At 44.9% G+C, this 14,174-nt stretch overlaps 1 protein-coding gene across 5 annotated transcripts in view; it reads left to right on the top strand.

Moving 5' to 3' along the window:
• Positions 1-14,174, top strand: part of itgb4 (integrin, beta 4) — a 154,546-nt gene that overhangs the window by 41,434 nt on the left and 98,938 nt on the right. For all 5 annotated transcript variants that reach the window (XM_078570843.1, XM_078570845.1, XM_078570842.1 and 2 more), the window contains exons 9-12: positions 2,119-2,208; positions 2,579-2,707; positions 10,613-10,777; positions 10,866-10,942. In XM_078570843.1, coding sequence (XP_078426969.1) covers positions 2,119-2,208; positions 2,579-2,707; positions 10,613-10,777; positions 10,866-10,942 — 461 coding nt within the window. The remainder of the gene's footprint in view (positions 1-2,118; positions 2,209-2,578; positions 2,708-10,612; positions 10,778-10,865; positions 10,943-14,174) is intronic.

The raw sequence follows: 14,174 nt of genomic DNA, 5'->3' as shown, positions 1-14,174 counted from the left end.
CCGCTGGCATGTGGGGGCGGGCGCGTAAAATGTCAATGTGCATCCCTGTCCCCCGGATCATTATGTGCTCATCCTTCCATAAGCAATGGTCAAGCCATGTTGCAAACTTCAATCACTGAACATTCAGCACTGCCATGGCTGCTGGGAGAACAATGGTGACCTCACTGCTGGGCAAAATACCTGCCTGTGGCACCCCAGCCTCACCGACACCAGTGGGCCTGGGTGCATGGCACCTCTCCAAATCTAGGGCCTCCTGCTCAAAACGGCTGAGAATTGCTAACTGTGCCAGCCCGCCACCAGTCATCACCCGATCAGCTGCATTATGTGCATTCTCCTGAAAAGGAGAGAAGAGCATTGATCAGTGCTAATTGTATCTGGACTCTCTTCGTGGATGGCGCCCCCCAACCAGAGTGGGACATTGCAGGGCTCCAGTGTCTTCTCACCCCGCTGCTGCCGAACACTCACACAAAGATGCTGGGCCTGTCTCTGCCCCCCCCCCACCACTCCCTTGGCCAAATGCTGCTGACATATTAGGCACCACATGGCCTAACCTCCCATAGCAAGGAGGTGCAAGCATGTGGAGCGCAGAGGATAACAGATCGATCGGTGCCAGGCCACCTTGAAGCTTCCCTCCCAGCATGTCATCACCCTGACTTTGACATGTCCTGGAGTTTCAGCACTGCGCCTAGGTGTAGCTCCTCCAGGTTCCCCCCAAAACAGAAATGTTGGGTCTCAGTGTAATACATGCTGCGGGGGCAGAACCCATCTCTTCACCACCCTCTCAGAGTGACCTCGGCATGGACAATATCTGCTGGCCCACCCAGCGAAGGACACATGCCGTCAACAATTCAATGCAGTCACTACACTCAGGCTTGGCAGGGGGAACTGGGGGGAAAGCCTACCTGCTGGTTTAAATGACCAATGCCAACATGGTACTCATCCTTCCTGCAACAGGTCATTGAAGCGCTTGCGACACTGGATCCAGGTGCGCCGTACCACGTCGCGGGAGCTCGTCACCTCCTCCCAGGCACGTTTGGTCATTGTGGGGGCCGCCTCTTCCTGTCCTGGGGTACGAGGACCTCCCATCGTGTTACCACCTCCTCGAGGGCAGCAAAGCAATCATCAGAAAAACAAGGGGCACAGTGCCCCCCTGCCCTACCCTCTTGCCTGGCCTGCTTAACAGCAGCGCTCTGGGGAGCCCCTCCACTGGCCATAATTCGCAGCCTTTGAAAGGCTGTAGCAACTTTTTAGAACAGGCTGCCGGGTCGCCATTGGACCCGGCGGTCATGGCAGTCCCGCTGCTGCCCACTCCCGCTGTCATCGGGAGCCACGATTCATGCTGGGCGGGCCTTAATTGGTCCACCTGCGTAAAATGGCGGCACGGACCCGATCACGGGTGGCGATTGGGTCCGTGCCCACCTGCACCTGCTTCCACTCCACCCCCCCAACAGCCAGAAAATTCTGCCCATTGTATATTACAGAGCGTAATACAATGTACTTTACAGGGGGTGTGGTCATGGGGGTGTGATACAGTGTATGTTACAGGGTGTAATATATTATATATTATAGATTGTGATATGCTGTATCATACAGAATGTGTGATGCATTGTAGGGGGTTGTTACAGTTTATATTACAATTGGTTTGATACAGTGTATATTACAAGGAGTTTGATACAGTTTATAATAGAGTCAGTCACTTAGTGTACATTATAGGGTGTGATGCAGTGTATATTATAGATGTTGTATTACAGTGTACATTACAGTTGGTTTGTTATGGTGTATCTTACAGGGAGTTTGATACAGTGTATATTACAGGAGGTGTGATACAGTATATTTCAGGGGGTATGATACAGTGTTTATTACAGGGGGTGTGAACCAGTGTTTATCAGATGGAGTGTGATGCAGTGTTTATTACGGTGGGTGTGATACAGTGTTTATTACAGGGGTTGTGACAGTGTTTATTACATGGGGTGTGACACAGCATAGTATTTAACTTCACAGCTTATTCCAAACCTACAAATGAAACTTTTCCAATGGTCACTGCCTTCAGGCAATGTTCCTTTCATTCACAATGCACACGGAGATGCCAACTCTAATATGCACCTTCTTTTCCTACAGAAATTGAGCAAGTATTTCCCTGTGTCTGCTATTGGCCGGCTTCAGGAAGACTCCTCCAATATAATTGAGCTGTTACGGACTGCATTTGAGGTAAAACATCTTCCCAATACTGTTTCTGTGAAAATAAACTCGCCCATTGAACATAGCACATTGTAATGTTACATAAAATAAAAGCAAAATACTGGGGATGCTGGAAATTTGAAATAAAAACAGAAAGTGCTGGAAAAACTCAGCAGGTCTGGCAGCATCTATGGAGAGAAAAACAGACATTTCATGACCAATATTACTCATCTTCAGAACAGATGTTGCATGCCTGGTGTTTGCACCAGGTTGTAACATCACATAGCATCATATGTATCTTGCTGCATTTTTATGTAACTGTTGATCTGTGATCTCCTACAATAGCAGAGCAGTGCCTCCAGGTTTTGTTCCTGATCATTGTGTGTCCTTCCTTCTCTAGAACATCCGCTCAAAGATGGAAATCCGACCTGAGCATACCCCCAAAACAATGAGGTCCAAAGTCTCATCATTGTCGAGTGTCATGTCTCAGAGTGACTCTTCGATCTTCACTGTGATCCCAGGAAAGGTGGTAAGAAATCCAAGGCTAGGACCTGAAGACTGACTGAGGTCCCTATCAAGTGCAGCATTGAGTGTGTGGATCAGAAGTCCTGAGGCTCACAACCTGGCCTGTGCTATGTTAGCTGGCCTGAGCTTTACAGCCAAAGTCTAGGGAGTAGGGAGAAATCATAGAATGCTCTTGTTCTTGATTGCTACCCAGTACCTTGTGCAGAAAACTGTGGGTACGTGTTTATGTGTGCATGTGTGTGTATGGAAATTGAATGTGACTAGATGTGACTTGGCTCTAACCCTATCGACTTTCCATAGTCAAGGCCCCTCCATTGAGGCAAGGTGATCTACCAAAGGAAAGCCATTGCTCATGGAATAGTGTTGCAGCAGGAGTTAGAGGAGGATAGAAAAGGGGGAAGGAAAACTATTGCTTCCAATTGAACTGGTCTCCAATTTGGTCACTCTTGCAGATCAATATCACTCTAACAATTCCTCGATATTGGCGAGCCTGCAGATATCTGTGGTGAGCCATCAAATGCTATCAGTACCCCACACTCTTCGAATATGATTCTGGTTCCTCCTAAACTCTAGAAACTTTCTCTGACACAACCTCCACCCTATATCCCAACTGTGTTCAAATCAAAATTCACCACTCATCTTCCCTTTGTGGTATAGAGTACAATAATGATAGTGGGTCAGTGGCTTTTATAACCTCCCCTTTGATATTCTTATCCACTGACTTTAGTCAGAAGGGATGTATTAAGGGCTCACTAACATTCAAAGTTAAAATCAACCCAAACAACAGTATCATCTATTTAATGCATTCTTCCCAAAATTCCTTTTATTTGTTTTCCCTTTTCATTACAAGTTTCAGGCTATTTTTATTTCATGGGATCTGGGAGTCACAAGGCAAGACCAGCATTTGTTGCCCAGCCCCAATTGTCCTTGAACTGTAGGCCATCACAGGGCAGTTAAGGGTCAACCACATTGCTGTTGGTCTGGACTTGCATGTAGCCAGACCAGGTAAGATTACAGATTTCTTTCCCTGAAGGACATAAGTGAACAGATAGGTTTTTATGACAATCGATGGTAGTTTCATAGTCACCATTAGTGAGACTAGCTTTCAATTCCAGATTTTTATTAAATAATTGAATTTAAATTCTACCAGCTACCATGGTGGGACTTGAACCCATATCCTCAGGGTTTATAGCCTGAACTTCTGGATTGCAGGTTTAGCGATATTACCACTACACTCTTTCAGCTTTGGTGTTGTCCTATATTGTGAGCCATGGCTCATTATTCACGATCTTGTTCATGCTGTGAACCTCAACACATGTTTGGAAAAGCTTTTTTTTTAATAAAATGCCATCAAACTCCAGAAATGCTTCTTTTTAATTTCTCTCCTGAGAAGTGATTCCTGGAGTTCCATGCACCAAACATCTCTTGAAAGCTTATGCAAGTGCCCATTCCTCAGATGTGAGCTTAGGTAGTGGGTAAGGTAGCCATGTACCTACATTACCTCCTCCTACACTAAAGGTGCTTATATAAATGCATATTGTTGTTGTACTGGGCAGACAACCCACAGTCTGTGAGATCAAATCCCACCTTAGCAATTTTTAAAATTGAATTGGATCTTGCTCCTTCAGAGAGCTAGCAGAGACATGTCAGGCCAAATGGCCTTCTGTGCTGTAATCATTCTATCATTCTATGGTTAAAGCTGGTAATTTGTGGCTGTTGTATTATAGTCAACAGAAGCAGGAATCGGGTGCAATGTAGGGGCAGCTGAATATTAACCATACGTTTTCTACCTTATAATGAGTGAAAGTACACTCCAATAACCCCCAGTGTCTTTCTGATCCTGGGCAAAGCTTACCCTGACAGCTTTCTGTTTATTTTCTGACTGACTTTGCAACCATGGCATGTGTCCCTACCCCTTGCTTCCCTTTTGTTACTCTGCTTTCACACCTAGAAGGGATCAGAAATTTTACAAACATAATGAATGTGAGGTGTTTACTGAATTCACTGAAGGAGTGCGGTCCAGACCATAGCACCAATGGACGAGGAACTGTACAGATGGGACAAACAAAGTGTAGAAGTGCAGTTGTTATAGGAGATTCCATAGTCAGGAGGACACATAGGCATTTCAGTAACGTCATCACGAGTCCTGCATGGTGTGCTGCCTCCCTGGTGCCAGGGTAAAGGACCTCACGGAGAGGGTGCAGAATATTTTGCAGGGGCAAAAGGAGTGAGCCAGAACTTGTGGTTCACATTGGTACCAATAACATAGAGAGGGCAGGTATTAAGATTTCTATGGTGATATTTTCAGGAACTAGGGAGGAAGTTAAAAAGTAAGGAAGATAGTGAGGATCAATGCGCAGCTTGAAGCAAGGTGCAGGAGGGAGGGCTTTCAGGTTCTTGGGGCATTGGAACCAGTTCTGGGCTAAAGGCACCTATTCAAAAGGGGCAGATTGCATCTCAACAGGAGTGGGACTAGTATCCTCATGGGGAGGTTCATTAATATGGTTGGGAAGGGTTTAAATTAAATTCACAGCACCAGCACATAAGTAGAAAAGAGGAATAAGGTGCTTAAGATTAGAATACTAGGCAATGCTAGAAAAGGGAACAGTTCTATATTAGATAGGAGCGGACGTAGAAGAAATAGTAAATTATTAATTCAGTGGGTTCAGAGTATGGGAGAAAGTCATAGGGCAGAAATTTTCGCTCAGCGGGCAGGTGCGTGCCCGACCCGCTCGAGCGAGAAATGACACGTTGATGTCAACCGAGCGTGCCGACGTCAACGCGCAGTTGTGCAATAGTCCGGTTAGCGGGCATGCGCCAGAGTCAGCAGCACACCCGCCGACAATTAAAGGGCCTGTTAAGGCCATTAAGTAATCAGTTAACCAAAATTTTTTGCTGTCCGTCCAACCTAACTGTTGGAGGGCAGGCGAAAAGGCCGAGTGGCCTTTGCATTTTTTTGGAAACCTCATCCACGGGCAGAATGAGGTTTCGAAAAGCAAACAAAGATAAAATAAAAGTTTTACAATTGGATTAATAACATGTCCCTGCTCATGTGACAGAGTCACATGAGCAAGGACATGTTTTAATGTTTATTACATTTTTATTTTCTTAATTTTCTTTTTTTAACGGTGCTTCATCTCCCTGAGGCAGCTCTGTGCCTCAGGGAGATTATGAAGTGCTCACTAGCTTGCATGCACAAAGTTCGCGCTTGCCCCGCTCGCACTCCCCCACCACCCGCCCCCCCCCCACTTCCCCCCCGCACAGGCAGCACTCAGCGCTGCTGCTCGCGTTTCATGCTGGTCAGGCCTTAATTGGCCCGCCAGCATGAAATCGCGGTGGGAGTCCCAATTGCGGGTGACGGTCAGCTTCCCGACCACCCCTGCCCGCCCTCACCAAGCCTGCCTGCCAAGGGCAAAATTCTGCCCATAAAGTCTAAATTAGGGTTACTGTGCATGGATGCGAATGTGTGGAGTGTGGTAAATAAAATTGGTGAGTCACAAGCGTAGACGCCATGTGAAAATGTGGGAGAGGATTTTTCCCTCGTCGGGTGGGCTCGGCAGGGGCAGCTCAGCGCTGCCTGTGTCGGGGGGTGGGGAGGGCGAGCGTGAACTTTGCACATGCGCATGCACATGGGTGTGCGCTGGAAAAACTCCCTGAGGCACAGAGCTGCCTCAGGGATATGAAGAGTTTTAAACATAAAAATAAAGATTTTAAAAATGTTATAAAACATGTCCCCTCATGTGTCACATGAGCAGGGGCATGTTACAGATGAAATGTTAAAATTTTTATTTTATTTTTATTTGCCCGTGGATGAGGTTTCCGAAAAAGTCCAAAGGCCACTTGGCCTTTTTGCCTGCGCACCAACCATAAGGTTGGGTGGGCAGCAAAAAATTGATTTCATTTACCTTTTTAATGGCCATAAAAGGCTTTTTAATTGTCGGTGGGCACGCTGCCAACTCCAGCCTGTGCCTGCCGACTGAAATATCACGTGAGTGCACGATGACATCGGGACGCTCGCCCGATGTCATTGCACATCATTTTACGTTCGGTTGGGTGGGGCAGGCATGCCCGCCCGACAAGCTAAAAATTCTGGCCTTGGTGTTGTGGCTAGAACAGAGACCTGGCTCAAAGAAAGGCAGACCTGGGCATTAAATATTCCTGGATACAAGGTGTTCAGGAAAGATAGGAAAGGGAAGTATGGGGGAGGGGCAGTATTGATTATGGATCATATTGCCATGCTGAAGAGAGAGGATGTCCCAGAGGAGTCAAGGATCTATTTGGCTAGAACTAAGAAACAAAAAAGTTGCAATCGCATTGCTTGGTGTCGTCTGTAGGCCACCAACCATTGATAAAGATGTAAAGAAACAAATTTGCAAGTAAATTATGGAAAAGTGCAAGATTTATAGAGTAGTTATAATGGGAGGCTTTAATTATCCAAATTTATACTGGGATAGTAGTAGCGTAAAAGGCAGAGAGGGACAAGAGTACCTAGAGTGTGTTCAGGAGAATTTTCTACAATGGTATGTTTCCAGTCCAATGAAAAAGGAGGCATTGCTGGATCTGGTCTTGGGTATGAGGTGGACCAAGTGGATCAAGTGTCAGTAGGAGAACATTTAGGGGACAGTGATCATTGTAACATCAGGTTTCGGTTGGCTATGGAAAAGGACAAGGAGCAATCCAGAGTAAGAATAATTAACTGGGGGAAAGACAACTGCAATGAGGTGAAAATGGATCTGCTCTAGTTAAATTGGAATCAAAGATTGGCAGGCAAAACTGTAACTGAACAATGGGCTGCCTTTAGATAAGAGAGAGTTTGTTAACAGGCAAGGTATATTCCCAAGAAGTGGAAAAGCAGGGCAAATAAATGCAGTGTTCCCTGGATGATGAAAGGGACAGAAATTGAGGTGAAGAAAAAATGTGCTTATGACAGATGGCATGTGGACACACAAGTGAGAAGTAGGCTGAATATAGAAGGTTCAGAGGTGAAGTTAAAAAGTTTATAAGAAAAGCAAAGAGAGCGTATGAAAAGAGACTGACAGCTAACAAAAAAGGGGATCCCAATATCTTCTATAGGTATATAAGTAGTAAAAGGGTGGTAAAAGGAGGAGTGGGCCAATTAGGGACCAAAAAGGGGATTTACACATGAGGCAGGGGGCATAGTGAGGTATTAAATGAATATTTTACATTTGTCTTTACCAAGGAACAAGATGCTGTGCAGGTCATGGTGAAACAGGACACTTGAAGGGTTTAAAATTGACATGGAGGAAGTATTGGGTAGGTTGTCTGTACTTGTAGTTCAGAAGGCACCAGGACCTGATGGGAGGCATCCAAAGATACTGAGGGAAGTGAGAGTGGAAATTGCGGAGGCACTAGTCATAAATTTTCAGTCTTCCTTAGACTCAAGGGTGGAGGATTGCAGATGTTACATCTTCGTTCAGAAAAGGGTGTAAATGTAAGCCCAGTAACTACAGGCCAGTCAGTTTAACTTTGGTGGTGGGGAAGCCTCTAGAAATGATCATTTGGGACAAAATTAATAGTCACTTGGGCAAATACCAGTTAATTAAGGAAATCCGGCACAAATTTGTTAAGGGCAAATCGTGTTTAACTAACTTAATGGAATTTTTTGATGAGGTAACAGAGAGGGTTGATAAGGGTAATGCTGTTGATGTGGTGTACGTGGACCTCCAGAAGGCATTTGATAAATTACCGCACAACAAGACTTATGAGAAAAGTATTAGCTCATCGAATAAAAGGGACAGTAGTACCATGGTTACAAAATTGACTGAGTGACAGGAAACAGAGTGTTTTGGATGTTTTTCGGGCTGGAAGAAGTTTTGTAGCGGAGTTCCCTGGGTAGGTATTGGGATCCTTGCTCTTCCCAATGACTTAGACCTTGGTGTACAGGGCATAATTTCAAAATTTGCGGATGATACAAAACTTGGAAACATTGTGAATAGTGAGGAGGATAGTGTAGAACCTCAAAAGCATATAGACAGGTTGGACAAGTGACAGGTGAAATTTAATGCCGAGAAATGTGAAGTGGCTCATTTTGGTAGGAAGAACTGGGAGAGAATATATAAAATAAATGGTACAATTCTAAAATGAGTGCTGGAGCAGAGGGACTTGGGTGTAAATGTGCATAAATCATTGAAGCTGGCAGGACAGGTTGAGAACGCAGTTAATAAAGCATACAGTATCCTAGGCTTTATTGATGGGGGCATAGAATACAAGAGCAAGGAGGTGATGTTGAACTTATGTAGAACACTGGTTTGGTTTCAACTGGAATATTGTGTCCAGTTCTGGGTGCCACACTTTAGGAAGGATGTGAAGGCATTAGAGAAGGTGTAGAAAAGATTTCATGAGAATGGTCCCAAGAATGAGAAACTTAAGTTATGAACCTAGATTGGAGAAGTTTGGATTGTTTTCCTTGGAGCTGAGAAGTTTGGGAGCAGATTTGATGGAAGTATTCAAAATTATGAGGAGTCTATGCAGAGTAAATAGGAAAAAAATGTTCCCATTGGTGGAAGGATCGAGAACCAGAGGGCACCAATTTAAGATAATTGGCAACAGAAGCAGTGGTGACTTGAGGGAAATTATTTTCACGTTGCCAGTTTTTTTTTATTCGTTCTTAGGATGTTTGCATCAATGACTAGGCCAACATTTATCGCCCAAAATTGGTTAGGATCTGGCATGCACTACCTGAGAGTGTGGTGGAGGCAGATTCAATCGAGGCATTCAAAAGGGAATTGGATTGTTATCTGAGAAGGATGAATGTGCAGGGCTAAGGGGAGAAGGTGGAGAGTGGCCTTCGGCGAATCTTATGGCGAGGTGGCACAGACACAATGTGCTTTCTGTGCTGTAACTATTCTGTGATTGCCAAGGCAGGGCAGCAGACTGCAAATTATTTACAGGCTATGGAGAACCAAAACTGAAACTTCAATCATCTGTATTTTAACTACCTATTGTTTCAGTGAATTCCCCCACCATCACCTTCAAATTTTGTGAATACACTTTCTTTAACAAATCCAACATTTAAAAATAATTCCAATTCTTTCTGTGGAATGAAAAGTCCCAATAGGTGGACACAAAACAACAACTTGCATTTATATAGCTCTCTTTTAATGTGGAAAAAAGTTCCAAGATGCTTCAGAGGAACATTATCAAATAAGATATGACACAAAGCAGATAAGGAGACACTTGAACTGGCAATCAAAAACTTGGTAAGTTTGGAGAAATGTCTTCAAGGGGGAAAGAGGTTGAGGGAGGGAATTCCAGAGCTCACAGCCCAGGTAGCTGAAGGCACGGTGTGCAGTTATCGTGGGAGAGTTGTAGGATTGGAGGACGTTACAGAAATGGAAAGGGTTGTAGGGCTGGAGGAGGCTACAGAGATAGAGAAGGTCATGTTGGAGGTTGTTGGTTACAGTTCGGTAGGCCTGAAGGAGTCTTAGTAGTCATACAAAGGTTAACTGTAAGTTTTTATTGATTTTTCAAACTATTGACAAATATACAGTAAAGGGTACAAGCTAGGAACAGTCTCCATACTTGTTGCTACAAACGGCTTTGTCCAACCCTAGATTGACCCTGGGTGTGGGTCATATGCTCTCTTACATCACTGTGTGGGCGGTACTGTACTCAGTCCCATTTGAACCCTCTACATGCCAGACCCTTATAGTCCAGGTCATAGGAGGAGGTTACAGAGATGGGGGACTCATAGGCTCCCATAATGGGAAAGAGACCTCATGGGAATGGAGAAATATTGAAAATCTGAGGGAGCTTGTGTATTTGTCACAAACTCAGGATTACACGTGGTTGGTGTGGGTTGAAATGCCGAGCTGACTTTGTCTTCAGGGATGAAGGTCCCTCCACGTCAACCTGTAAAGTGTTAATTTTTTTTTCTGTTCATAACCAGAAAGAGTTCAAGCTTAACGTGAAAGCTTTGGATTACATTGGTGAAACTCACGTGTGTGACTACAAGGAGCAACAGAAAAAATACCTAATTGTCAAACCCAGCACTTTCACAGATGCTTTGTCATTAGATGCCTCCCTGCTGTGTGACAAATGTTCCTGTGAATTGGTAAGGTCCAATTATTACTTAGTTACTTCGAAAATTGCAATTGGTATTTCACATTCTCATCCGTTTTTCCCATCTGATTCATCAACAGAATGCGGAGGTGGATTCTTCCAAATGTAGCGGTCATGGTGACTTTGCTTGTGGGCACTGCGTGTGCAAGGATGATTGGTAAGAAGAAAGAGCACTTTTACATTTTGATTAGAAAACACATGGATATAGCTGTGTAGGACTGACCATGAAAGAACAGGAGAGGAAGTCGCATTTCCAGAGTACCTTCCACAACTTCAGGCCATCCCAAAAAGCTTTTGAGCTAATGAAGTACTTTTGAAGTGCAGTCACTCTTGTAATGTGGGGAATTGGTAGCATGGTAGTAATGTAAGTAATGTAGACTGGTAATCCAGAGGCCTACACTAATGCTCTGGAGACATGAGCTCAAATGCCACCTGGCGAATTTAAATTCAATTCATTAATAAATCTTAAACTGAAAAACTAGTCAGAACTGCTAAGTGGATGATTTGTCTTGGCCTGCTCTAGATCACCATGTAGTAGTTCTGGTTGAAGATGTTAACAAATGCTTTATCTTTTGCATTTGATGTGCTGGGCTCCTCCATCATTGATGATGGGGATATTTGTGGAACCTCCTCCTCCAGTGAGTTGTTTATTTGTCCACCACCATTCACGGCTGGATATGGCAGGACTGCAGAGCTTAGCTCCGATCCATTGGTTGTGGGATCGCTTAGCTCTATCTATAGAATGCTGTTTCTGCTGTTTAGCATGCAGGTAGTTCTGTGTTGTAGCTTCACCAGGTTGGGAAAGTGTGGATTAATTAAGGAAAGCACGGATTTCTTAAAGGCAAATCCTGTTTAACTAATTTGATTGAGTGTTTTGATGAGTTTACAGAAAGGGTGGATGAGGGTGATGTGGTACATGCAGTGTACATGGACTTAAAGAGCCATTTGATAAAGTGCCACATAACAGGCTTGTCAACAAAGTTGAAGCCCAAGGAATAAAAGAGACAGCGACAGCATGGAAACAAAGTTGGCTGAGTGACAGGAACAGGGAGTAGTTGTAAATGGCAGCTTTTCAGACTTGACGAAGGTATACAGTGGAGTTCCCCAGAGGTCAGTGTTAGGACCACTGCTTTTCTTGATGTAAGTTAATGACCTAGATTTAGATGTACAGGGCACAATATCAAAATTTGCAGATGACACAAAGTATTGTGAACTGTGAGGATAGTGCTAGGCTTCAAGAGAACATAGATAGGCTGGCGAAATGGGCAGACACATGGCAGATGAAATTTCAATCAGAGAACTGTGAAGTGATACATTTTGGTCAGAAGAATGAAGTTAAAGGTACAAATTGAAAGGGAGTGTAAGGGTAAAGAGATCTGGGGGTAAATGTGCACAAACTTTTGAAATTGGCAAGGCAGGTTGAGAAAGTGGTTCATAAGGCATATAGGATCCTGTTTTATAAATAGAGGCATAGAGTACAAAGGCATGGAAGTTATGATGAACTTCTATAAAACATTGGTTTGGCTTCAACTGGAGTATTACTTCCAGTTCTGGGCACGACACTTTAAGGAAAAATGTGAAGGCATTGAAGAGGGTGCTGAAAAGTTTCACAAGAATAGTTCCAGGAATGAGGGACTTCAGCTATATGGACAAACTGGAGAAGTTGGAGAACCATCACCTTTTGACATTCAATGGCATTATCATTGTTGAATCTCCCCACTATCAGCATCCTAGGGGGTTACCCTTGACCAGAAACTGAATTGGACTAGCCATATGAATATTGTGGCTACAAGAGCAGGTCAGAGGCTAGGAATACTGTGGAGAGTAACTCACCTCCTGGCTCCCCAAAGCCTGTCTACCATCTACAAGGCACAAGTCAGGAGTGTGATGGAATACTCCCCACTTGCCTGGATGAATGTAGCTCCAACAACACTCAAGAATTTTGATACCATCCAGGACAAAACAGCCCGCTTGATTGGTACCCTATCCACAAATATTCATACCTTCCACCACCGATGCATAGTGGCAGCAGTGTGTGCCATCTACAGTGTGTGCACTGCAGGAACTCACCAACACTCCTTAGACAGCATCTTCCAAACCTACAACTGCTACTATCTTAAAGGCAAGGGCAGCAGATGCATGGGAACACCACCACCTGGAAGTTCCCCTCCAAGCCACTCACCATCCTGACTTGGAAATATATCACTGTTCTTTCACTGTCACTGGGTCAAAATTCTGGATCTCCCTCTCTCCCAGCATTGTGGGTGTACCTACACCACATGGACTGCAGCGGCTCAAGAAGGCAGCGCACCACCACCTTCTCAAGGGCAATTAGAGTTGGGCAAAAAATGCTGGCCCAGCCAGCAACATTCATCCCATGAATGAATTTTAAAAAAACAAATTTGCAGGGCTATGGGGAAAAGGAGGGGGAGTGGCACTAACAGAGCTGATCTTGTAGTAAGCCAGCATGCTTATAATGGGCCGAAAGGCTTCTTTCTAAACTGTAACTGTTGTATGCTTCTATGGTTATAAATCCTAACATCTCCTTACCTGTGTGTCATTCCTGGGGTGATTAAAATTGGGGATGGGCAAGAGGTAGAATTGGAGAAGGATAGATATCTCACAGGATTGTAGGGCTGGAGGAGATTACAGAGATTGAGGGTGGCGAGGCCATAGAGGGATTTGAAAACAAGGATGAGTTTTGGATGACTTCATGTTCACGGAGCTGAATTTCATGTGTCCCAGGTAGCATGTTTCCTGTGGGGAGACAGGTAAAATCGGTGAACGCCCATCCTACCATCTTCCCACCCACTCCCGAGCTCACCCCATAATATGGGGGTGGGCAGCGGCAAAGAGCCCGCCCGCCATAATGAAATCATTGATTAAGGGTCAATTAAGTTTGTTATCAAACCTATTGACCCTGATAATATGCTGCCTATGCCATAATACATTTGATATGGGCAGCAGGACGGGAACGGGAAGCCCGGCTTTTAACCTGAAATGGTTAAAGTGCGTGAAGGAGGGTGGGGGTTGTTCTTTGGGGGATGCCATTTGCCGATTGCAGGAGGTCTCCCCTTAGACTGAACGCCCTCTTCCTCCCGCATCCTCCCCCCGACAGGCTCGCTCCCTAACCCTCCTAGGCCAAGACCCCGGACTTACCTGCTCCAGGGATCCTAGGACTTAGGCTGCACTCTTCACTTGCAGTCCCGGCAACTGTCATTGACATCTTCCTGGTGTTGTTGGGACTGAGGGCACTACTGACCAACCTGATTGGCTGGCAGCTCCAGAGGTCGGGACTTCTGCTACAGTGAGGGTTGGAAGTCCCACTTGGCTCTCGTTAATGACCCCCCCCGTGCTTTATTGTTGCAGTGCAGCATGCTCCACACCGA

This window comes from Cetorhinus maximus, chromosome 24, assembly GCF_964194155.1.
Source record: "Cetorhinus maximus chromosome 24, sCetMax3.hap1.1, whole genome shotgun sequence".
Taxonomy (NCBI): domain Eukaryota; kingdom Metazoa; phylum Chordata; class Chondrichthyes; order Lamniformes; family Cetorhinidae; genus Cetorhinus; species Cetorhinus maximus.
This window is presented reverse-complemented; position numbering and strand designations above follow the sequence as displayed.